Source organism: Pleurotus ostreatus, assembly GCF_014466165.1.
Source record: "Pleurotus ostreatus strain PC9 chromosome Unknown scaffold_5, whole genome shotgun sequence".
NCBI lineage: Eukaryota > Fungi > Basidiomycota > Agaricomycetes > Agaricales > Pleurotaceae > Pleurotus > Pleurotus ostreatus.
In genome coordinates, this window is record NW_023503160.1 from 478582 (window position 1) to 500594 (window position 22013).

General features: G+C 52.8%; 8 protein-coding genes across 8 annotated transcripts; 4 read left to right on the forward strand and 4 right to left on the reverse strand.

The window, feature by feature from the left end:
• Positions 1 to 206: 206 nt before the first annotated feature.
• On the reverse strand, positions 207 to 835 carry PC9H_007121 (uncharacterized protein; the record flags this gene model as incomplete). Its single annotated transcript, XM_036776656.1, has 4 exons — positions 207 to 419; positions 480 to 575; positions 628 to 678; positions 731 to 835. The coding sequence occupies 4 exons, from the start codon at positions 833 to 835 to the stop codon at positions 207 to 209; spliced, it is 465 nt and encodes a 154-aa protein (XP_036630276.1).
• A 266-nt stretch (positions 836 to 1101) lies between these two features.
• Positions 1102 to 1712, reverse strand: PC9H_007122 (uncharacterized protein; the record flags this gene model as incomplete). Its single annotated transcript, XM_036776657.1, has 4 exons — positions 1102 to 1284; positions 1341 to 1436; positions 1495 to 1545; positions 1605 to 1712. 4 exons carry the CDS (start codon positions 1710 to 1712, stop codon positions 1102 to 1104), a joined length of 438 nt encoding a protein of 145 aa, XP_036630277.1.
• A 209-nt stretch (positions 1713 to 1921) lies between these two features.
• Positions 1922 to 4164, forward strand: PC9H_007123 (uncharacterized protein; the record flags this gene model as incomplete). The annotated part of the gene is made up of 13 exons (XM_036776658.1): positions 1922 to 2147; positions 2197 to 2267; positions 2319 to 2364; positions 2422 to 2533; positions 2585 to 2598; positions 2655 to 2765; positions 2885 to 3096; positions 3154 to 3247; positions 3318 to 3540; positions 3603 to 3665; positions 3723 to 3875; positions 3930 to 3960; positions 4045 to 4164. 13 exons carry the CDS (start codon positions 1922 to 1924, stop codon positions 4162 to 4164), a joined length of 1476 nt encoding a protein of 491 aa, XP_036630278.1.
• A 160-nt stretch (positions 4165 to 4324) lies between these two features.
• Positions 4325 to 6657, reverse strand: ADA2 (Transcriptional adapter ada2; the record flags this gene model as incomplete). The annotated part of the gene is made up of 10 exons (XM_036776659.1): positions 4325 to 4523; positions 4588 to 4891; positions 4940 to 5024; positions 5075 to 5184; positions 5236 to 5353; positions 5406 to 6035; positions 6086 to 6230; positions 6278 to 6324; positions 6377 to 6561; positions 6612 to 6657. The coding sequence occupies 10 exons, from the start codon at positions 6655 to 6657 to the stop codon at positions 4325 to 4327; spliced, it is 1869 nt and encodes a 622-aa protein (XP_036630279.1).
• Positions 6658 to 6970: 313 nt separating this feature from the next.
• On the forward strand, positions 6971 to 11067 carry PC9H_007125 (uncharacterized protein; the record flags this gene model as incomplete). Its single annotated transcript, XM_036776660.1, has 15 exons — positions 6971 to 7193; positions 7253 to 7363; positions 7416 to 7556; positions 7607 to 7707; positions 7756 to 7929; positions 7987 to 8226; positions 8282 to 8480; positions 8536 to 9150; positions 9212 to 9783; positions 9834 to 9971; positions 10033 to 10184; positions 10240 to 10450; positions 10528 to 10827; positions 10887 to 10954; positions 11022 to 11067. The coding sequence occupies 15 exons, from the start codon at positions 6971 to 6973 to the stop codon at positions 11065 to 11067; spliced, it is 3291 nt and encodes a 1096-aa protein (XP_036630280.1).
• A 5052-nt stretch (positions 11068 to 16119) lies between these two features.
• Positions 16120 to 17058, reverse strand: PC9H_007126 (uncharacterized protein; the record flags this gene model as incomplete). Its single annotated transcript, XM_036776661.1, has 2 exons — positions 16120 to 16398; positions 16939 to 17058. 2 exons carry the CDS (start codon positions 17056 to 17058, stop codon positions 16120 to 16122), a joined length of 399 nt encoding a protein of 132 aa, XP_036630281.1.
• A 1115-nt stretch (positions 17059 to 18173) lies between these two features.
• Positions 18174 to 18595, forward strand: PC9H_007127 (uncharacterized protein; the record flags this gene model as incomplete). Its single annotated transcript, XM_036776662.1, has 2 exons — positions 18174 to 18377; positions 18440 to 18595. 2 exons carry the CDS (start codon positions 18174 to 18176, stop codon positions 18593 to 18595), a joined length of 360 nt encoding a protein of 119 aa, XP_036630282.1.
• A 591-nt stretch (positions 18596 to 19186) lies between these two features.
• Positions 19187 to 21874, forward strand: PC9H_007128 (uncharacterized protein; the record flags this gene model as incomplete). The annotated part of the gene is made up of 1 exon (XM_036776663.1): positions 19187 to 21874. One exon carries the CDS (start codon positions 19187 to 19189, stop codon positions 21872 to 21874), a length of 2688 nt encoding a protein of 895 aa, XP_036630283.1.
• Positions 21875 to 22013: the final 139 nt, after the last annotated feature.

The following is a 22013-nucleotide window of genomic DNA, read 5'->3' on the forward strand; positions in this document are numbered from 1 at the left end:
GTTGTGGTCTGATACCTACTAACAAAAAGGCCAATCCACTAAACGTATTCAGCATGCTGCTTCTTTTTCCCAAGTGTATAAAGGGTGCGGAATTGTCTTGTGGCATCAAGTGACATGTACTGATCAAAACATGGCGGTATATGTTCTAGATGAGTGCTGGATTACAATTGCGAGTTGTCTACAAAGAATGCTGAATAAAGATAAGTTCACATAGCCCAATGTTTATACGTCTCCTCGAATAGCTGTTGGTTAACAATGCGCGGCCCTTCTTTCAAGATACATGGCCCGCCATAAAGCACACGATCCGATAAACTGTTTTCAGTGATGTACTTGATAACTAGTTCATCCTCCGAGCCGGGCTGTAGCCAAATAGCGGGAACATTGAGACCTTTGGCTTGCTTTAAGATGCTCAAAGTGACCTAATAAAGAGTCGGGGAAGGCTCAGGAGCGCCCAGGAGTTCTGCGATGAAAGAACGTACATAGGGCGCCGTGATTATACTGATGGACGTTTGGGATGGGTTTGGTAGGTCGGAGATCGAGCGGACTGTCCTCATCCCCTGTATCTCCTTTTCGCGCTGAAGGGGGGCATTCAGGGGTGTACATGAGGACACGGAGGTGTCAACTTACAGCGTGGACAGGGGTGACCGGGAGATGGCGGTCTTTATACCATTTAAGCACCTGTAAAGCGTACGATTAACAGGGTGAAGTTGGTGGTATGAATATGATTCACCTTGCTCGCCCATTTTGATTCATCATTGGATACCCCGACAACGGCAAAGAAAGGTGAAGCGAGAAATTTCTCCTGCTTTTCCATGGCGGAAGTGGTCACAGTCATGTTGGATTGGGAAGTGAATGGGGGATGGGGGGTGCTACTCTATGTTGCGGTGTACTTAGAGAGTACTCAGTTCAAATACTTTCATGTCGGATTTAGAGCGTTATTGAACTTTCACATAGGATCACTACATGTGGGTCAGGTAATATGATATGCTAGAAGACCGAGGACATTGGGATCTCAAATTAGACGTTTTTAACGACGATGGGATTGATGCAGGCAGACTCACAGTACATCATAGCGGGAAGCCTCAGCAGTTGGCGGCTTGTCTAGAGGAGGCTACGGACAATTTCATCTCCGTCTACCAAGATGCAGGGGCCGCCGTAAATCACTCGGTCCTCCAATCCATTATCTTTGATGTACTGGATGACCGCGTCATCTTCAGCGCCCGGCTGCAACCACAGCGCCGGCACTCCAAGTTCCTTAGCTTTTTGCACAATCCCGAGGGTCACCTAGCAATACATTCCGTTTAACGGTGCGTTGATCCGCGAACAAAGAAACAACTCACCTTGGGTGGCGTGATGATGCTGATGGACGTCTCGGTGGGAGAAGGGAGATCCGAGATAGCGCTGATGGTCGGAATCCCTTCTAGCTCAGCCTCCCTCTGTAGGATGGATATTGACATCCGAAGAATGGAGTGCACCAAGCGATAGGCGGCTTACCGGGTGAACCGGTGTCACTTGGAAGCTCCGAACCTTGTACCAGTTCAGGACCTGCGAGTCGGGGAGCAAGGCGTTCAGAACCGCTAACAATGCCTCAAATCCGTGCATACCTTTGTTCCAAACTTGCTCGTATCTTTGGATGCTCCGACAACGGCGAAGGAAGGCGAAGCCAAGAAGGTCCGCTCGATATCGCGCACAGATTCGGTAGGAGTCGACATTTCACGAATAGTGGTATTTCACAGTAGAGCTGTAGTTCCCGGTGCTCCTGCTCGCCTTTTGTAGTAGATTTTGAGCTGAGCGCATGAATCATCGAGTTGCGCCATAATGGCCACGATGATTGGCGGTCACGTTGTGAGAACTCTTCTACCAGCTTCTGCCTCTGACCGCGCGGTGCCTTCTGACTTGGCGCGTTATCGTTGGCCTCCTCATGGTTCCATCACCGAGCTGGATTTCGCGGATAAACGTACCATCACCAACAGCAATTCGACAAATCCTGTATGGTGTCATTCTGGGAGTTTCCTTGTCCATCGCGTCCACGTCGTTGGCCGTCTATTATCAAGCACGCAAGCGGGAGCGTCTGGCGGCACAATATCAACCAAGGCCAATAGAATTAAGACGCGACGAAGTGCTTTCGGGAGTGACGGGGCTGATAGGTATGCATGTTGAATATTGTATGTGGCAATGCGAGACGGTGAAATATAGGCAACACGCCTCTGATTAGAATCAATTCATTGAGTGATGCGCTTGGTGTTGAGATACTCGGAAAGGCTGAGGTACGCCAATGTCGATCTGTTTCGTGGTGATGAGCCTTACGTCGGGGAAAGTTCCTGAACCCAGGCGGCAGCGTGAAGGACAGAGTGGCTCTACGCAGTAAGATTTTCCTGTCGTAATCGCGTTCGTGCCAAGTAGCCTTATGGCCATGGAAAGTGATTGAAGATGCCGAAAAAAATGGTCTCCTTTACCCATACACTGGTTCGCGCATATTTGAAGGTACCGTTGGCTCAACAGGAATCTCAATTGCGACGATTGCTGTAGCTCGGTAAGTCTCAATGATTTCCTGCTACGAATTAGGTTTAATTTGTTGTTGAAGTGGATACAATGCTAGTGCGCGGCAACATTACTTGCTGAAATGCAATGCCTCTGACGATGAGCACGTTTAGCTATCATCATGCCAGACGACGTAGCGGAAGAGAAGGTCAAAGCTCTCCATGCCCTTGGGGCAGAAGTCGAAAGAGTACGACCAGCCAGTATTGTTGACAAGAAGCAGGCAAGTAATTTTATACGGTTATAAGAAGGCATTCTTGACGATTCTCAAACAGTATGTTGTAAGCTCTTGTTCGTTCACTGGGTGAATGGAGAGCGTATAGCCTGACACCGCGGTAGAACTTAGCTCGCCGGCGCGCCATTGAATTTGGCAAACAGAGTAGCATGGATCGAGCCAACAGTCTTACCGACAACGGGTCTTCGCACCTACTCAAGTCTCCATCCTCCGTAGTTATTTCTACGTTGTCCACCCATGCAACCTCAGGTGCCGACGCCGACCCACGTGCGGACGAGGATATCATCAGCAAGCCTCGAGGATTCTTTGCAGACCAATTCGAGGTTCGTGAAACGTACCCCAGTTCGCTCGCATCATATCTTACTCCCGCATACATCTAGAACAAAAGCAACTTTGATGCTCATTTTGACGGTACTGGACCAGAGATCTGGAGACAGACGGACGGTCGGGTAGATGCGTTTGTCAGTGGGGCAGGTGCGCATGGCGTGTCTTTGCATATGCGTTTCACATCATCCCGCTTTGACAGGGACGGGGGGAACAATAGCTGGCGTTGGGCAGTACCTGAAGTCCATGAACGAGGACGTCATCGTGGCGTTGGCAGATCCAGAGGGCAGCGGGTTGTACAACAAAGTACCTCTCCGCCTATCCTCGCCGATTTCCTGGATCGCTGAGTTTCTCATTCAGGTGAAATACGGCGTCATGTTCGATCGCAAGGAGGCCGAAGGGACGAAGCGACGGCACCAGGTAGACACTGTCGTTGAAGGGATGTACGTCCGAACCTTCGATACCCTGGTGCTCGGTTCTATCCTGACAAGCGAGGGTCGTTTAGTGGAATCAACCGACTAACGAACAACATAGAACTTGCCCTCCCGATTATCGATGATGCCTTCAGGTTCGTCCTTGCCTCGCGCTTTGATCAATGAGTCTGATTTTAGCCGGAATGCGGCAGAATAACGGATGCTGAGGCTGTCAGCATGTCAAGGTATTTGGTGCACAACGACGGTCTTTTCCTTGGGTCTAGTAGCGCGTGTAATTTGGTGGCGTGCGTGAAGTTGGTGCGCCAGATGGGCTGGAAGGACGGGCAAAAGATAGTCACCATTCTGTGAGTCACTGGAACGCATCATCCTGTTCTGTGAATTCATTAAACTCTCCATAGTTGTGATTCTGGTACCCGTCACTACTCGAAAGTAAGTGGCGCTCCATTCCGTCCCTGCTGCTGAATTTAGGTTGTTTCCGTGAAATAGTTTTGGTATGTGTGATTAGCCCTCCAGAATTTCGCATCTAATCTCAAACTTAGGAACGACGAATACCTCCGCACGGCCAACATACCAAACGATTCCCAGATTGTTCTGGACTTATTAGACACTCCGATTACTTCCTCCTCAGAATGATACAACTACAAAATGAATATGCTGATATAATACAAATGCGCGAGACGGTATATATGATGAGGCGGGAATAATCCGAATCGAATAATGATAGATATAGTTTTTCCAGCGAGAGCTGAAATCGCCGAAAGGTGAGAAGAGGTGAGGCGGAGTGAATATGTAATTAGTGGGGAGTCCACGCTGTAGTTTGTGCTTGAGGCAAGGGGTATTGGAATGTAAACCCGTTCTGGGTGGGCATCGTGGCTTGGTAATTCAACGGAGGTGGAGGTAACGTTGGCAATCGTGGAGAACTCTTCGCTGCTTGATCTTTCAACGGAGATCCGCTCGTCGAGGGAGGAAGAGCGGAGCTAGTCGTGCTGCTACTGTCGACATATACAATTTGTTGTTATCAGCGCCGTAACGATATGTATACCTGACATCACTTACGTGGTGCTATCCGGGGGAGCCTGGGCTGCTGATGCTGCGGGGGCAGCAGGCTCGGCTGTGATCTTGAGGAAGCCGGTCTGCACGAGGAAGTCCCAGACTCGACTGGTCTTGTTGACATCGATCTTGACGAGATCGCGTGCTTCCCGGCGTCGTAATTTTCCACCACGTCGGGCGTACTCGCGTACCAGGGTCTCCTTGATAACCAGATACGGCTTCGGTAGGATACGCAGGGTGGAGCAGAGGGTTTGTTCCCCTGGAGTAAGGAGGTGGAGGCATGGGCTGTTTGCAATGTTGAGCGGCGCGGCTGAGGTAAAAGGTCAGACAGGTTAGTGAAACAAGCGAATAGGCTTACGTGGTCTGCGCACAGCTGGCTTTGGCGTGAAGTCGCGTTCATGGCTTTTCCGCCCTGGCACATCGCGGCTGCCCTTGGGTTGCGACTGCCACAATGGGAATCAGACCAAGCAATGTACGTCAACGACACACTTACGCGTCTGTTGTTGAGATCAACTTGGTATTTATCAATGTCTGCCACCGTTTGCAGTCCAAGCCGACGATAGCTCTGCAGTTCTTGTATTTGCTTCCGCAGCATAGCTTCGTCTGTAATGCAGTTGAGAGTGAAATTCATTCGGAGATCAAGTGCAGACGTACACAGAATGTCGGTGGTAAATACCTCGAAGTCATCAGCAGTCTGGAGTTTCGCGAAGGGCTTTAAGCGATGGACAAGATCCTTTTCTTCTCTTGGTCGCTTCTTCTCTGCAGCAGCCATCTAGGACTCGTCAGCGAATTTGAAATCACAGGATGATGCGATGGATTGGCACCTTCTTATACTCCAATAATCCTCTATCAAACATGATGGCTTTTGCTTCCAGCCGCTTCTCAACCCTTTGGGCGTACATCTCCAGCAAGGTAAGTTTGAACGCAAGGGAATCCGGTGTTTCTATCGGAGGTGGCTGTGTGACTTCATCGGCCCCGTCGTCTTCACCATTACCGTTCGCGTTATCTTCCTCTGACTTTGATTGGGATTGAGACTGCGAATGCGACTGAGACTCTCGTTTTACAACATCGCCGTGAAGGTGGTAGCCATTGACAGTCCCGTTCACTATTCCCTTCATAGGCCCCTTCCCTGCTGTAGCTGCTGCTTGCCTCTCTTCTGCCCACTTCTGTCTCGCCTTAACGTCCAAATCGTGCTCGTCTTCTGCAATTTGATCGCCTCCGTACTCCATACACATGCCAAACTCCAGATCCTTGACGAGATCCTCCGCGTCATTGTCCAGCTCGTGCTCGAATTCAAGACGGCCTGGGAGGAAGGTGGCGACTTCGTGGATACCCGGCGCTGAGGTCGGTGCCGGTTTGGCGGGTGGAGGGGGGGCGGCGTTCATTTTAGCAATGCGCCGCCGCTTACGCTCGTGGAACTCTGCGGGATCAATATCAAATTGTCGGTCCATAACCTAGGCTTGATGAACGGTGGGACACAGTAGAATGGACGGGCTCGACATACCGGCAGCGGCCAGTTGGGGGAGTTAATGTACACCGAGTTGTAGTGCTCCTCGACCTCGTCTCTGGTCCGTGTGCCAATATGGTCGGCGACTTTCTTCCAGTTTCCGAGTCCTTGGGCAGCGATGCCGGACAGCATGAGAAGTTCCCTAGTCGTGATGAGCATGCATGGGCTGGGAGTTGTGCTGCAGCTTACTCATCAGCGCCCCAGTCCTCATGGAATATTGGGTACGAGTGCAGTTCCTGCGTCGGGTCAGCGGGAAGGCATGTTATGGGTATCGTGGAAGAAACATACGACGATGCGGTAGGCGTGGCCAGCCTTATGTTGGCCGAACTCCTTGCCGGCACAGAAGCAGGTTGGGCAGAGGTCTACTCCGTCGCCAGGTTCGCATATGGGATCGGCACATTTTATACGGACGGAATGAGTAAGATCACATGTACAGGAATCGCAGTGGAATTGTTGATCGGGTTCAGCAGCTGCTATGGAATATGTAAGCCAGTAGAAAAGCCTGCGTTCTCAACCGTTCTACCTTGCAATTCGTCCAATTGTTGAGGCTTCCGATGTGTTACAGTCATTAGGCCGTCCGCACAGTGTATGGGCTGACCTCCGAGAACTCTGGCTCGGTTCTGACTTGCTTTCTCGACCGACCAATGTGGTGGATACACAAAATGACTAGACGCCACTTCAGCCACTGTTTGCCTTTGGCGGCAGTGTGCAAACAAAGAATAGGCGCTCAATAGTCGGTCACGTGTGAAACTGCTCCGGACTTGGACTTGGTCAGTGTCTTCACCGTTCCCTCACCTTCTCAGTGGGACATAATCTAGTCGTACAGGTCTCGGCAGTTATACCCAATACGCCTACCCTTTTCACTCCTTTGCGCCCCTCATCATGGCAGATGATGTCCCCCCAGGCCGCTCGGTCGACATAGAGCTTGGTGGCCAAGAAGTTATTACGATCGACCTCGACAATCTCGATCCAAATCCGGAGGACGTTCTCGAGCTGCTGAAAGAGGGCCTGGGGAAGATATGGGTGTGGTCCAAGCTCGCTGCAGAGTATTGGAGAAGAGGTTATTTGGACGCAGCTGAGCGCATCGCTCATGCTGTGGTAGACAGTACGTCGGGAGTTTATGCTTTCTGTGCATACCATGTTATTTATGCGCATTTGCGCTAGAATTTCAGTCTAGCGGTACAACTTCGAGCCTGCCCCCAATATATATGTTACTGGCGAACATACAAATTGCGCGCGCGCGGGATGCTCCTAAAGTGCTGCTACTTGATGCTCGTGAGTTATCCCACCGCGTAGTGATTATGGACGGTGTATAGAATGGACCTAGGTCAGGACATCCTCACGAATGAGAAGACGAAGGAAGCGTATCATAAAGAAGCCGCCCTGTTCATCAACACTGCCGAGAGATATAGAAGTGAGAACCAGGACGAGGCTGAGGCGACAAACACGCTGTCTTTCTTGACTCGAGGTATGAAGGCTTTTCTTGACCTGAACTCATTCGTATTGAGACACTATCAGGCGTTCAGCAGCTCGCAACTCGGTCAATTGACGATGCCCTTCGATCTTTTGAAAGCGTTCTCACCCAGCAGCCCAACAACCTGGTTGCACTGCTAGGAAAGGTGCGTGCAATCTGAACGAACGTATGTTATTGCTGACCGCTTCCGAAGGCGAGAATTTTGTATGCTCGGCGGCAATACCCTGCGTCCTTGAAGATATTTCAGAATGTTCTTCAACTAAACCCCAATTGCAAGCCCGATCCCCGAATAGGCATTGGCCTATGTCTGTGGGCAATGGACTACAAGTCTAAAGCCCGAGCTGCCTGGCATCGAAGTCTTGAACTGGTACGTCATACATTGTTCTTTTCATTGTTGCATTCTGAGCTCAGACGCGTGGGACAGCACAACCAGCAGATTGCAGAATTGGGCGAAGACGACGGTGAAGGATGGCCCGCACAACTCCTTCTTGGACTAGATGGAATCAACTCCAGTAAAAACGAGCAGCAGCCGGAACAGGAACGAAAACGCTTATTCGTCACCGGCACCAAGCTTGTTGAGACTGCCTTCCGAACCAACCGTAAAAGCGCTGCCGCTGCAAATGCCCTTTGTGAAATTGTCTTGCAAAAGGGTAACCACAAGCAGGTGTGTACCCACGCCATCCGCTGCATTGGAGCCCGCTCACGCCATATCTACACAGGCTCTTAAGTTGGCTGAAAGAACTGTGCAGTTTGCGGATACGTTGACAGTGTTGACCGACGGCTATCTGCGGGCTGCGAGAGTATCTCATGCCCAAGGTTCGCTGCCACTCGCATTGAAATATTACAAATCTGCGCTAGATGGTCAGCCCAAGAACATTGTTGGATCAGTTGGCCAAGCTCAGCTACAGTTAAAGAATGGTACGTGTTTTCCCTCGTATAAAACGTGATCTCCCTCAACACTAAACATGCCTAGATAACACCGCTGCCGCTATTCATACGTTGAATACGCTTCTGCAAGCTCCGAATCCCCAAAAGTCAGCCGAGGCCACCATCATGCTCGCATCACTCCTTGCCCACCCTCGTCCAGGTGTCTCCAAAGATGAGGCTGCGAATGACCAAATACGGGCCCGTGATCTATTCGACAGCGCTATGAAAGGCTTCGAAATAGAGGCATCCCGCAATGGCACCATGACACGGTCCCACCGCAGTCTCGTCGACGATACACACGTCCACGTCGAAGTAGCCCGACTGTGGCGAAAAGACAATCTTGACCGTGTGAGCAAAGCGCTGCACGAAGCACTCAGAACGAGTGAACACGCCGCCAAAGGCACTGGCGGCGCCGCTAACGTCGATCCCCGGTTATTGAACAACATTGGGGCGCTGCTGCATATTTCCAGCGATTATTCTGGCGCGAGGTCGATGTACGAGAGGGCATTGACCGCCAGCGCGACTTCGTCCGAAGTTGGCGAAGGTGCTTCCACCTCGATCCTGTATAACCTCGCCAGGGTGTACGAGGATCAAGGCGAAGAAGACATGGCCAGGGATGCCTATGATAAACTACTAGCAAGGCATCCTGAATACGTAGACGGTGAGCTCATAGCGAAAGAAACCGCATGTCCGATTTGAACACCCGGCTGACATACCAATAGCTAAAATTCGGCAGGCTTACATGCTAACAAACCTCAATCGGAACAACGAAGCACTGGACCTTATCAAGCAAGCCCTGTCGTCCCAAAGTGCCAACCTCGAACTCCGCGCCTTCTACACCTACTTCCTCATACAGACCAATCTCCCCAAGGTCGCTCGCGACTTCGTGTATGCAACGCTGAAAGACCACGATCGCCACGACGTCTACTCGCTATGTGCCTCTGGGTGGATAATATACAACCAAGCGCGAGAGAGCAGGGACACCAGCCACCAGGGTGCGGAAGACCGGCGGAAGAACTATCTAAGATCGGCCGAGTTCTACGAGAAGGCTCTGCAGATGGATCCGATGTGCGCGTTCGCGGCGCAAGGGCTTGCTATCGTAACTGCGGAAGATGCGTTGGGACCGCCGACGCAGATGTCGGGCGCTGAGGGGGTCATGTATCGGATGAGGAACGCGCGCGAGGCGTTGGATATCTTCGCCAAGGTGCGCGAGTCCATCAACGACGGGAGCGTGTATCAAAATATGGGACATTGCTACTATGCCCGCGACGAATTCGACCGCGCGATCGAGAGTGTAAGAAACCCCCTTCCGTGTGCTTTTCCTTCCGCTCATTTCATCATCAGTACGAAACCGCATCCGGTCGATTCTACAAAGGGCAAAACATATCTGTGCTTCTTTGTCTCTGTCGTTCGTGGTATGCCAAAGCGACGAAGGACCAATCTTTCCCCGCGATGAGCACAGCGCTACGTTACGCTCAACAGGTATCCCAAGCGTTTGCTCGTTCCCGATCTGCTCACTGACCTGATATGTGATCTGAAATAGGCCCTCCATCTTCAACCAAGCGACAAAGTCATTCTCTACAACATTGCTATGATACAGCAGAAGACTGCCGAACTCCTCTTTACCATACCGCCGGCGAAGCGAACCCTCAAGGATCTCAAGTGGGCAATCGACCAAGCTGGGCATGCGCAGAAGTCAGTCGCCTCACAGCTTTCTTCATATACGGCTTGCTAATAAACGTGCGCATAGGTTGTTCGCTTCGCTCTATGCCGACCCAGCCCCCGTCGTGCCCTACAACCGCGACATCGCCGACCAGCGGCGCAAATACGGCGAGAGTCTGCTTCGCAAAGGCGGCGACCAGCTCGCCGCGCAAACGGACCACGAGTCGGAGACGCAGGCGAAGCTCGATGCGGCGCGTACGAAGCGCCAGGAAGAGAAGGAACGGCAGGAGGCGATCGAGGTGCGTGTTACCACGCGTTTGTGCTCGGGCGGTATTCTGATTTCTGGTTTGTTGATTCGCTGATTATGGTGTTGTAGCGTGTGCGTCTTGAGGAGATACGGAGGGAGGCGGAGAAGCTGGCGGAGGAACGGCGCATCGCTCGGGAGACGGCGCAAGAATGGACGCGGGAGGTACGCATGGAGAGCGACGAGGAGCGGGAGCGGAAGGCGAAGAAGCCACGCAAAGCCAAGGCGGAAGCGGGTGCAGGTGGCAGCGGGGACGAAGCGGGCGAGCCAAAGAAGAAGCGGCGCGGTAAGCTCAAGAAGGCGGCGGACGGGGAGGAGGAGCAAGCGGTGTTCAGCGACGAGGAGGAGAATACCGATCGACCGGTGAAAAAGGTGATGCTTTCTCCGTTCGTTGTTTTGGCTGCGTTGTTAAGAAGTGCACGTTTTTGCAGCGGGGCTCCAAGAAGAGAGTCGTCAGGGACGACGAGGATGAGGCTGCGAATCCTCGCAAAAAGCAATTGTGAGTAACATGCCGTCATGCTTCCCTTCCTTGCTTCGACGACCTGATACGATCCGCCCCTCCGCAGTAAAAGCAAGGAAGTCCTTTCCGACACCGACGAAGAGATGGCATGACCGCACACATACGGTTCCATTGACGGTTCTGCGTTCGACGCCTCTCCAAGGGCCTCCATCTGCGACACCGTGCTCCGTCTCCATCTCCTGCCAGTTGCTCTGCTTTCGAGTACGTTTAGACATCTGTAACACTATATCTATATAATTTGCTCCGGGATGTGTGCGCATGCTGTCGTGTCTCTGCTGTATATTGTAATACCATGGTATCGTAGAGTTTGGGGCGGGTGCTTGGTAAATACTAAATGCTGGGCCGTGGCTGCGCTGAGTACGTCACGGTGCCGCGGAGCTTATGATCGTGACAAACTACTAGGAAACTCGAAAGACACAACAACACACCTGGTTTAACGACAAAACCACAACGCACGACGCCATAATCGCTGTTCGCTGTTCACGACGAACCAGAATGAATTACCCATATTACCCATGCTCGCCATTGTAGCATTGTAGCTCACAGCGCAGTGGATGCTCTATGTGCGAAACGACGAACCAGGCCGCGGCTCAACGCGCAATGACGGAGTACGACAGACAATGGGATAAAGTTGGGAACAACCACAACGGGTGTGCGTACGACGACAGGTATATATATATCTATATCTATATCTATATTATAAAAGACGGCCTTTTTTCCCACGGGATAAAGACAAAAGACAAACCGGTCATCTCGGGCTTGCCCTGTTTAGCTGACACGCACACGCAAGCACCAATCAACGTCCGTGTGTACTGTCTCATTCCACGAACACGCGACGTGCCCATCAGCCAATGGCAAACACTCATTCATTAAGGTAATTCTCCTCAACAGCATCAACAAGGCTCTCATGTGCTAACGAGGGATAATGGCGCCCAACGACCAACGACGCCGACTCGACACCAACAGCAAGTCCGCCAGCACACTCGCGCTGAAGCTGAACGAGACACCCTCCAACAAAGTCCTCGACGCCGGCGACGCCATGATGAGAACGCGCCGCCGCTCAACAGCACATCCGAGACGTGCAACGCGCAGAGCGACGCTAACGCGTTCTTACCTGCGTCAATGCGGTTCGGATCTCCGGTAAGCATAGTACTCTATCACCTCTGTCTGCTCAACTAACATCCTGTAGCTTCTACCATCCCTAGGATGCTTGACCCCGTCCCAGCGTGCCAATATCTTGCAGCCGCACACGCCGGCGCTTTCCGCCGTCCACACATATAATAATGCCCTACCAATGCTACCCTTGACGGCAGTACGTCTTTTGTCCGGATCTGTGCCACGGGTCACCGGTATGTTTTCCGTCTCTCTCGCCTTCATAGTCAGAAGAAGAAGTAAATTTCCGTGACAGAATCCGCCCCAGCGCAACGCGTATTCACTACGCCATCGCAACCTGAGGATACCCACACCCAGCAGACACCAACTCCCCAACCCCGCAATCCGTCACAGTCTGACCCCGTACCCAATCGGCGGTCTCTGGCGCAACAAGCACGGCGTGCTCGCGAACGAGCCGCTAAAGACTTACACGTCTGCACGGACAGACCACAGCAGCCCACACCACCGCCGACGCAACAATGCCAACTCAATGCACCGGCGTCGCAGCCTCCGCCGAATCGCCGGTCCTTGGCTCAACAGGCCAGACGTGCGTGGGAACGCGCTTCTCGCGATACAAACCACCTTCCCCAAGAAGTACAACAGGTGCCTGCCATGGAACCACCTTCCGCGCTCCCCACGCCGCCGCAGACGCAGGTGCTGCAACTCCGACCTGACTCACCGGTGTCAATGCCCCCGCCAAATCGCCGGTCTTTAGCCCAACAGGCAAGGCGCGCGCGGGAACGGGCTTCTCGCGAGGCAAACCACGGCTTGCAAGCTGTACAACCGTCGCCTCCTGCGCCCCCGTCCCCGACGCTGCAAGCGACATTGCGGTCCAGGGGTAGACCCAGAGTTACACGGGCGCAGCAGCCGACGCCACCTATAGCGCAGCACGGTGAGTCTTCTTATTGTGGTATTCTAGGCTTACGCACTAAGTATTTCTTCAGGAAACCCTCCTTCTGTCTCTGGACAGCCATCGGGTGATCACGAAAGTGCAGCACGGGCGTCAAGGCCCAGGATCACTCTGCGTAGGTTGCTCCCAGCTGCGCGGCGGCCGTATCTGGACCCCGAGGCACGGCATGACCTTGGGCGCATGAACATCGCTTGCCCGTACTGCGGGGCTTTGCATTGGGATGCCGAACGCACTGCGAAGAGCCGTCATTTTGCAACCCCAGAGTTTGGGGCTTGCTGCAATCACGGCAAGGTTGCGCTACCCCCCCCTGCGGTATCCTCCTGCAACTCTTCGTGCTCTCCTCGAGGCTGACGACGCTGCTGCACGGGAGTTCAGAACCAACATCCGTGCATACAATGCTGCCCTTGCGTTTACATCGCTTGGTGTCAAGACGGACGATAGCATCAACCGGGATCCCACCAACTCCCACAGAATACGAGGTGGTCCTACATATGTATTCCGTATCCTTGGCCAGCTGTGTCATAAATCAGGGGTGCTAGAGCCTGCGCCTGGCCGAGCTCCATCTTATGCACAATTGTATTTGTATGATCCCCAGTCTGCGCTGCAGCAGCGTATGCACCGAAACAATGAACTTCGTGCAGATACCATGGGTAGCCTTCAGAGTATGCTCACTACACACAATCCATACGCTGCCATGTTCATTCGAAGTCATGAGAGAGCACGGCGATGTTCCCGATTTCAAGGTCCGCTTTCGTGTTGACAAAGCCTCGCGTGGCATTCACCCGCGCCGTATCAACGCACCCACTGCTGACGAGGTTGCCATGGTCTTACCCGGCGATGGCACCACCACTGATTACCGCGACATCATCTTACGAAGGCGAGCCGTAAACGGGCCATGTGTAAGGGGACACTCCTATTTTCTCCTATTCCCCCTGTCCCGCCCCCTTCCTCCTCGTTCCTTTCCCCTTTCCTTCATTCCCTTTCCTTTCCTTTTGTCCCCTTACCTTTCCGCTTCCCTTCCGTTCACTCCCTTCGCATCCGAGCCCCGTCCGGTGACTCCGAAGTCTTCCCGCACTTCGGACTCGCCTCGGACTCACTCGGACACTTCGGACTTGCTCGGACTCGTAGATACACTTCGGGGCTTGTCCGGGCTACCTCTATCCTCCTTTCCCACTTCATTACTCCTTGTCCCCACTTCCCCAGGTCGCTGGCACGACTCCTGTACATTCCCCTTCCACTTCATTATCACATGCCCCCTCGTACCTTGTGATATTCGTTCGTACCTGTGGCTGGTGTACTGTACAGTTACCCTTCATTCCTCCCACGCTACTACAGTATATACTTCGCTTCCTAGCATGGAGAATCCCCATCCTGTTCTCTTTGGATTCTCCCTCTGCTAGGTGAGCAGCTCTCTCATGTATTGTAGTTAGTCTTATTCATTTCTTTGGATTCTCCCTCTGCTAGGCCTGCGCTGTCGGCCATCTTGAGGTTGCCCTTACACCATGCCTCTATCGCATTCATGAGGGCCACCCTGCATACTCCCCGCTTCACTATGTCCTGCTGTTCCCGTTCGGTGAGCCTGGGTGGCAAGAAGAACTCCGCATGGTTGATCGTGCTACTGGTGCATCTCTCCGCTCCCGCATCTCACAGACACGCTTCGCTGCATACCGCATGCAGGTTCGCCCTGGACAATATTCAACGCTTCTGCGAGGAGGACGTCTATTCCAGCAATGGTTGGTAGACATGTGGGCAAGCGCTGACCAGGCCCGGCTTCGTTTCCTTGCCAAAAATCAAAACGATATTCGAGCTTCTCTTTACAGTGGGCTGGAAGACGCGGTCCGAGGAGAGGCTGACCCTGATCTGACCCAGCTAGGGAAGCGCTATATCCTGCCCTCTTCATACATTGGTGGTCTGCGACACATGCAGCAATGTTTCCAGGATGCCATGGCCATCGCACGGCGCTTTCGCAAGGTCGACATCTTCATGACAGTCACCGCAAATCCAGAATGGGAAGAGATCCGGCGTGAGCTGTTACCCGGTCAGACGGCTTACAACCGACCTGATTTGGTAGCACGTGTATTTCAGTTGAAGAAGCGGGCGATATTGGAGGAGATTCAAAGCAACGGCATATTTGGCAAGACTGTAGCCCACGTTCATACCATTGAATTCCAAAAACGCGGTCTCCCGCACATGCACATCCTCATATTTCTGGCCGGCCACGATAAGCTCCTCACTCCGGAAGACATTGATTCGTGCATATCCGCGGAGTGGCCCGATCCCGTCACACAGCCAAAGCTCTTCGCAACGGTCCGCAAATGCATGGTCCATGGTCCGTGCGGCCCACATAACCCAAGTGCGCCGTGCATGGAGAATGGTCGGTGCACCAAGTTTTATCCTAAGGCGTTTCAACCGTTTACGCGCATGGACGAGGATGGCTTTCCCCTTTATCGGCGCCGCAACGATGGAATACATCGCTGCGTCTGAGGCAGTTTGGCGTCTGCTGCACTTCAGCATCCATGAACAGAAGCCAAATGTTGTTCGCCTCCAGGTTCATCTCCCTGGACAGCACATGGTCACGTACAATCCGAACGAGGATGTCGCTGCAGTGATGGAGCGTGCGGCACAGGAGCGCACAACTCTGACTGAGTTTTTTGCTGCCAATCGAGACCCTGGACTGCGAGGGGCGGAAGCACAGAAGTACACCTACCAGGAGTTTCCAGAGCATTTCGTGTGGAAAGTACGAGCCAAACGCTGGGAATTGCGACGATCTGAGCTGCTTAGAGCTCAGACCTGCAATGATCCCCAATCGGGCTGCGGTATCCCCCATGTGATTGGTTGCATGTACTTCGTCTCGCCTTCTGCTGGTGAACGGTTTTACCTTCGGACTCTTCTGACAGTTGTTAAGGGCCCTAGGTCATTTGAAGACCTTTGAACATTTGAAGGAATCATTTATCCGAACTTCTGCGATGCCTGTCTTGCGCGTGGGTTGTTGGAGGACGATGGCGAATGGAGGGCATGTCTACGAGAGGCTGCAGTGATGCAAACTGGAACTTGGCTTCGACATCTATTTGCCACTCTCCTTCTATTCTGCCATCCGACTCAGCCAGAATGCCTTTGGGATGAATTTCGATACGACATATGTGACGACCTGCGCCACCGGTTGCTTCTGGCTGGACGGGTGAATGCATCTGAGGAAGAGGTTTATGATTATGGCCTCTACCTCCTTGACCGTATTCTCCAGCAGTCCGGCCGTTCCCTGCGCAACTTCGAGACAATGCCACATTGGACTGGTGACTGGGCTCGCCTCACAGATAACCCATTGATCGCCGAACAGCTCAATTATAACCGTCAGCAGGAGCAGCTACAAGCAGAGGCTCGAGTCCAGCAGCTTAATGGCGACCAGCGGGTCGCCTTTGATCGCATCATGGAATCAGTCGAGCAGGATCACAGATGGACTTTTTTTCTTGATGGACCGGGTGGTACGGGCAAAACGTTCATCTACAACACACTTTGCCATCGTATACGCAGCGAGGGATGGATTGTCCTTTGCGTTGCTTCTTCTGGCATCGCCGCTTTGCTCATGATTGGAGGCCGTACAGCTCACTCGCGCTTCAAAATCCCCATTGAAGGTTTGACCAACGGCTCTGTCTGCTCAATCAACAAGGAGAGTCACCTGGGCGGCCTCCTTCGTGTTACAAGACTGATCCTATGGGATGAGGCCTTGATGCAACATCGTTTCACCCACGAGGCCCTCGATCGCTCATTACGCAACATTCGTAATTGTGATCGTCCATTCGGTGGCATCACAGTGGTGTTTGGTGGCGATTTTCAGCAGACACTTCCAGTAGTTCCGAAAGGTACTCAGGAGGAAATCGTTGCGGCTTCCTTACCTCAATCATACCTGTGGCGGTTCATTCGGGATGAGCAGGTTGATCGTGTACTCCGGCTGCGTCAAAACATGTGACTTGATGCTGGTGCTGAAGAGGCCGAGTTCGCGCAATGGCTTCTGGAGGTTGGGCATGGACATGGGATTGCTGAGGACGGTACCATCGCAATCCCCGAGGACATGAGGTGTGCTGACATCAAAGACCTCACTGACTTCGTTTATCCCGGAATTGATGGAGTTACCCCACCGCCGGAGTATTTTATCGAGCGCACAATCCTTGCGGCACGCAATACCGACGTTGATGACCTAAATGAGGCCATACTTGAACGGATGGCTGGCGTAACGAGGACGTACGTGAGCGCTGACTCCATCGAGAATGCAGACAGTTCGCAGGAGGAACGGGTGAACAAGATCCCGATTGAGTACCTTCGCACCCTGATGGCACCAGGGCTTCCTCCGGGCATCCTCTCCATCAAACCCGGATGCCCTCTTATCCTCCTTCGCAATCTCTCTCCTGACCGCGGACTGTGCAATGGCTCTCGGATGATCGTTCGTCGCACGGGAGACCGTGTACTGGAGGCTCAAGTGATTGGCAGGCAATTTCATGGGGAGATTGCGTTCATCCCTCGAATTACCCTCACACCCTCGGGTAAGGACGCCGAGTTTGCGTTTTCACTCAAACGGCGTCAATTTCCTGTGAGGCTTGCATTCGCAATGACCATCAACAAGGCTCAAGGACAATCTGTCAGATTCGTCGGCCTGGATCTGCGAGTACCTGTATTCTCGCATGGGCAACTCTATGTGGCCCTCTCCCGCACCACATCCCGGCATCGTGTGAAGGTTCTCCTTGCAGAAACTGCCATGGAGTCGCGAACAATCAATATTGTGTATCCTGAAGTTCTCATGGATTAGAGTATTGTTTTGTCATTCCATATAGAATCTTCTATACAATTGTGCAAGTCATTGGATGAGAACCGAGTGAGTTGGAGAGCGTGTCTGGCCCTGTTACCTGATATGGCACAAGCACTGCTTGCTCCTGACCATGACCGCCGGCGATTTAGCCAACATTCTCGAAATTTCCACTCTCCTTCTTGCTGTTTCCGCTGATGCTCACCACATTCAACAATGACGACAGTCTCATCGCAATCAACCGAATATTCGAGAACCTCTCCAAACGATAAAAACCGCTGCGCGTCGGACGCTGCGCACATCTGAGTCGCGCTTCAAACTCTTCACCTTCCGTGTCCACCATGTCCTCTCAAGCTTCTGCCACCATCACTGGGCTTGCTGTATTGGAAAACCCTCGCTTTTACGACACCAAACAATCCAACTCATTTGTCTTTGACACACAATTCTATCTCACTCCCCATGTCACGCTGGTAGCGCAGCTGCGGTACTACAATGCCAAAGGAGATCATTTCGATCCAATGGGGCAGTATGTAGTTTGCTCGACGGTGCGTCAACAACAGTCAGCTTCATTTTGTGATGCAATTGAACTGACAATGTACCAAATTAGATCGCCAAAACTCAGGAAGGCGCAAAATTAGGTAGCCTTGATATCAAACCGGAGGAATATCATGTCGTTGGGGACATCATCTGGGTACGTCGACTTCTGGTGTTCTACATGTGGCCGCTCCCTGAAATCATCGTTTGTAACCCCTGGCTCCCCTGAGCCACATGATCCAATCCTATTTCACGCTATATATTGAATGTACCCGTATTTGGTAGTTGGCTTTTCTTTCACTTGACACGTACGTTCCCGAATATAGTCGGTCTTGCGTACCGTGCAGCGTGAACTAAGAAACAGCAACCACACCCATTACACTTTTTTACGCAACCATAAAATCCCTTGACGGGAATGTCATACAGTCAACGAGACTATTTCACACCCAACGCGTGGGACGAGGCTCGACTGCGCGAGCATGGGAGGAGAAGCAACCGGGTGAGTCCCTCGGAAGGATCCGAGAATGCAATCCGGGTGCCACAGCAAACATCACATTATGATGGATCCCGCAATGGTGAAGGCAATCCCACACCACTTCGTTTTCACCAACCACCCATCCCACATCGGGGAACGTCCGATAGACGAGAGCATGGCTCTGCCAGAGACGACGGCCGACCACGAGGGCCACCTAGCTCGCATACCATGAATACGAACGAAGGTTCAGAGCAGAACCAGGTATGAAGTGACGGCCGAGTGCAATCGGTTGAGTCCGTACCAGCTATACGGAACAAAGGGAAAGGGCGGGCCACGTCATCAGACATGGAAAGAGAAAATGCGCGAGAAAGGAGGATGGCGCAAGAGTACGAACAAGAGCCCGTAAAAGAGGAGTCGATCACGTCGTCCAGACGGATGAGGGAATGGATACGAGAACAGCGGTCAACGGATAAACGGCAAGCCGTAGTGCCATCACCTACGCTATCGCAAGGCGTGTTCACCGAATTCCTCGTACAGATGAGGCTACGGGAGGACGAGACGGGGACTCGGCTATCGGCCGAGCAGATCAACGAGTTGGTCCGAGCCATACAGGCCGATAGGGCCACACGCGACAGGCGGTATAACGATAAACCGCCCACACCAGGGCAGGTAGCACCAACGGGCAACGGTTATGGCACTAATGAGCCAATACACCCTAGCTGGGACACGAGGGTGGCGTTACAACGATGGCGAAACAGCGCCATTGCCCAGCACGAGTACACTGAAATCCCAGACCAGGGCATCGTGTTCGACGAAGACGGCACTCCTAGAGAGCGACCTAGATCCCAACGCAGAGACGCCGACGGGGGTTCGGCCAAAGACATGGAGTCAAACCGTCAGCGACGCGTTCGTACTGCTATTACGGTACCAACTGGGATACCACCCAATTCGGGCGCGCTGGGAGGCGGAAATGACACATCTAGTCATCGGCGTCCACGCCAACATGAACGACACGCCATACGCCCATACGCCGACCTACCACCTGTGGGTAGACGAGCCAGATCGAGAGAGCGATCACCGTCGACGGACAATGGTGATGGTGACGCGATGAGGGGACAACACCCCAGGGAATCCGCACGGGTGCGGATGAATGAGCCTGATGAAGTGGACGTCAACCGACGGCACCGTTCGCGATTGACGTCTGAAGACCTAGACGTAGGCAGACACGACATGCCTGGACAGTCCTCGTCCTATCACCGCGCGATTGAACGGCGATACCTCTCGCTGATTAAGGAACAGTTGGGCAAACCACTGATATTGCCTAGCGGCGTTAAGCCACCATCGGGCATCCCTAAGCCTGATAAATATTCAGGCGAGTCAGATGTTGAAATATTCAACAATTGGCTACAATCGTTGCTTAGATGGCTTCGACTCCAATTATATGGGGGCGACAATAGAGATAGCGAATGTGTCGCCATGGTAGGGCTATTTGTGGATGGCAAAGCAGCCACCTGGTACAATGACGAGGTGGATGGCATGTACCGACGCCATCAATCGTGGACGTTCGCGCGAGTCATATTAGACATGTACGACCGTTTTGTACAGCCCACAGCGATGCAAGACGCTACGGAGCAATTCTATGCCGTGGAATACACCACTGCAGGCGGAGTAAGAGGGTTCTATGATGACCTGGACCGTAAGGCCGCCCGGATGATCCACTCAGTGGACGCCTATACGTTTAGGCGGCAATTCCTGATGGGATTGCCATCATATATACGAAATGTTATAATCGACCGTGGTTATACGGCGGAACGGCATCGCCTGAAGGAAATATATCGAGTCGCCATCCAAGTTGAGGAAGGACAAATAATCACCAAGCACTATGCTGTGGCCAGTTCGAAACGAGCAGCTAATTCCGCCCATGCGGTCGGCAAACCGCATACCGGACCCCGTAAGTTTACCAGGGGAATGCCACATAATGGCAATGAGTCGAGGCCATATTCAAATGGTCAACGAAAAATAGACAACCCCATTACAGCCAATCCCGTAATATACAACGGTAACGCTAAGGTGGAGCGAAAAGAGGAGAGGCCGGCTAAGGGGCCTACCATTAATCGTGCTCCTCGGCCTGGCGCGCCCCGACAAGTGAATTCGGGACCCTCACAATCGAGGTGTTACGCATGCGGTAATCTGGGACATTTTGCAAGTGACCCCACCTGTCCCAAGCGACAACAACCCAAGATGTTCGCAGTACGCGATTTGAGGGACGACGACGACCAGTCGGTAGCAATGATGACGCCAGATGGTGTGGACAATGCGGGAAGGGATGACACGGGGGTCGAGGATGATCGACCAAATGAGTACAATCGATCGAGATACTCCTCGCCGACTAGCGAGGACGACAAATCCCAGAGCGAACACGGGGATGAACCCGAGGAAGGTGACGACAACGATCGCATAGCAGCGATGAATGATGATTATGGCGAACGCATGTTCGCCATGAGGAACACTGCACAGGAGCAGCAACGCCAAAGTCACCCAACGGAAAACCGAGTTGCAGTCTGGCCACAAGGCCGCAGGTACATTGCGCGACCCCAGCGAACGAGCGACGAGAAGGCCGTACTAGCTATGCTAGTAGACATAGGCGGTGAACAGGCCTTCACATTGTTCGACTCAGGATGTACGACTGACAGCCTCAGTCCGGAATACGCTAGGATAGCAAAAATTCCATACGGCCACCTGAAGGAGCCAGTGCCACTACAATTGGGCACGGTGGGGAGCAGCTCGAAGATAAATTTCGGAGCAGAAGCCACCCTAAAATTAGGCCCAATAGTATCGAAGATGTACTTCGATATAGCCAACCTTGACCGATATGACGCAATCATTGGGACCCCCACCATGCGAAAGTACGGAATAGTACTTGATTTCGCGGAAAAGTGTGTTCGAATAGGCAATCGCACATTCGACGCACTTAGGGAGGGGGAGGAGACACGCGTCATGGCAAGAAGGCACTCCATTCAAAGGAGGCAATGACTATATGAGGCATCGACACGACCTCACGCGCCTGACAGCGCGGCCAAGGCGAAACAGCCTGATAGGCCGGATGACAAGGACGTCATCATGAACCACGACCAGCTGATTGAAGCTGAGGAGATCATGAATAAGATCCGGC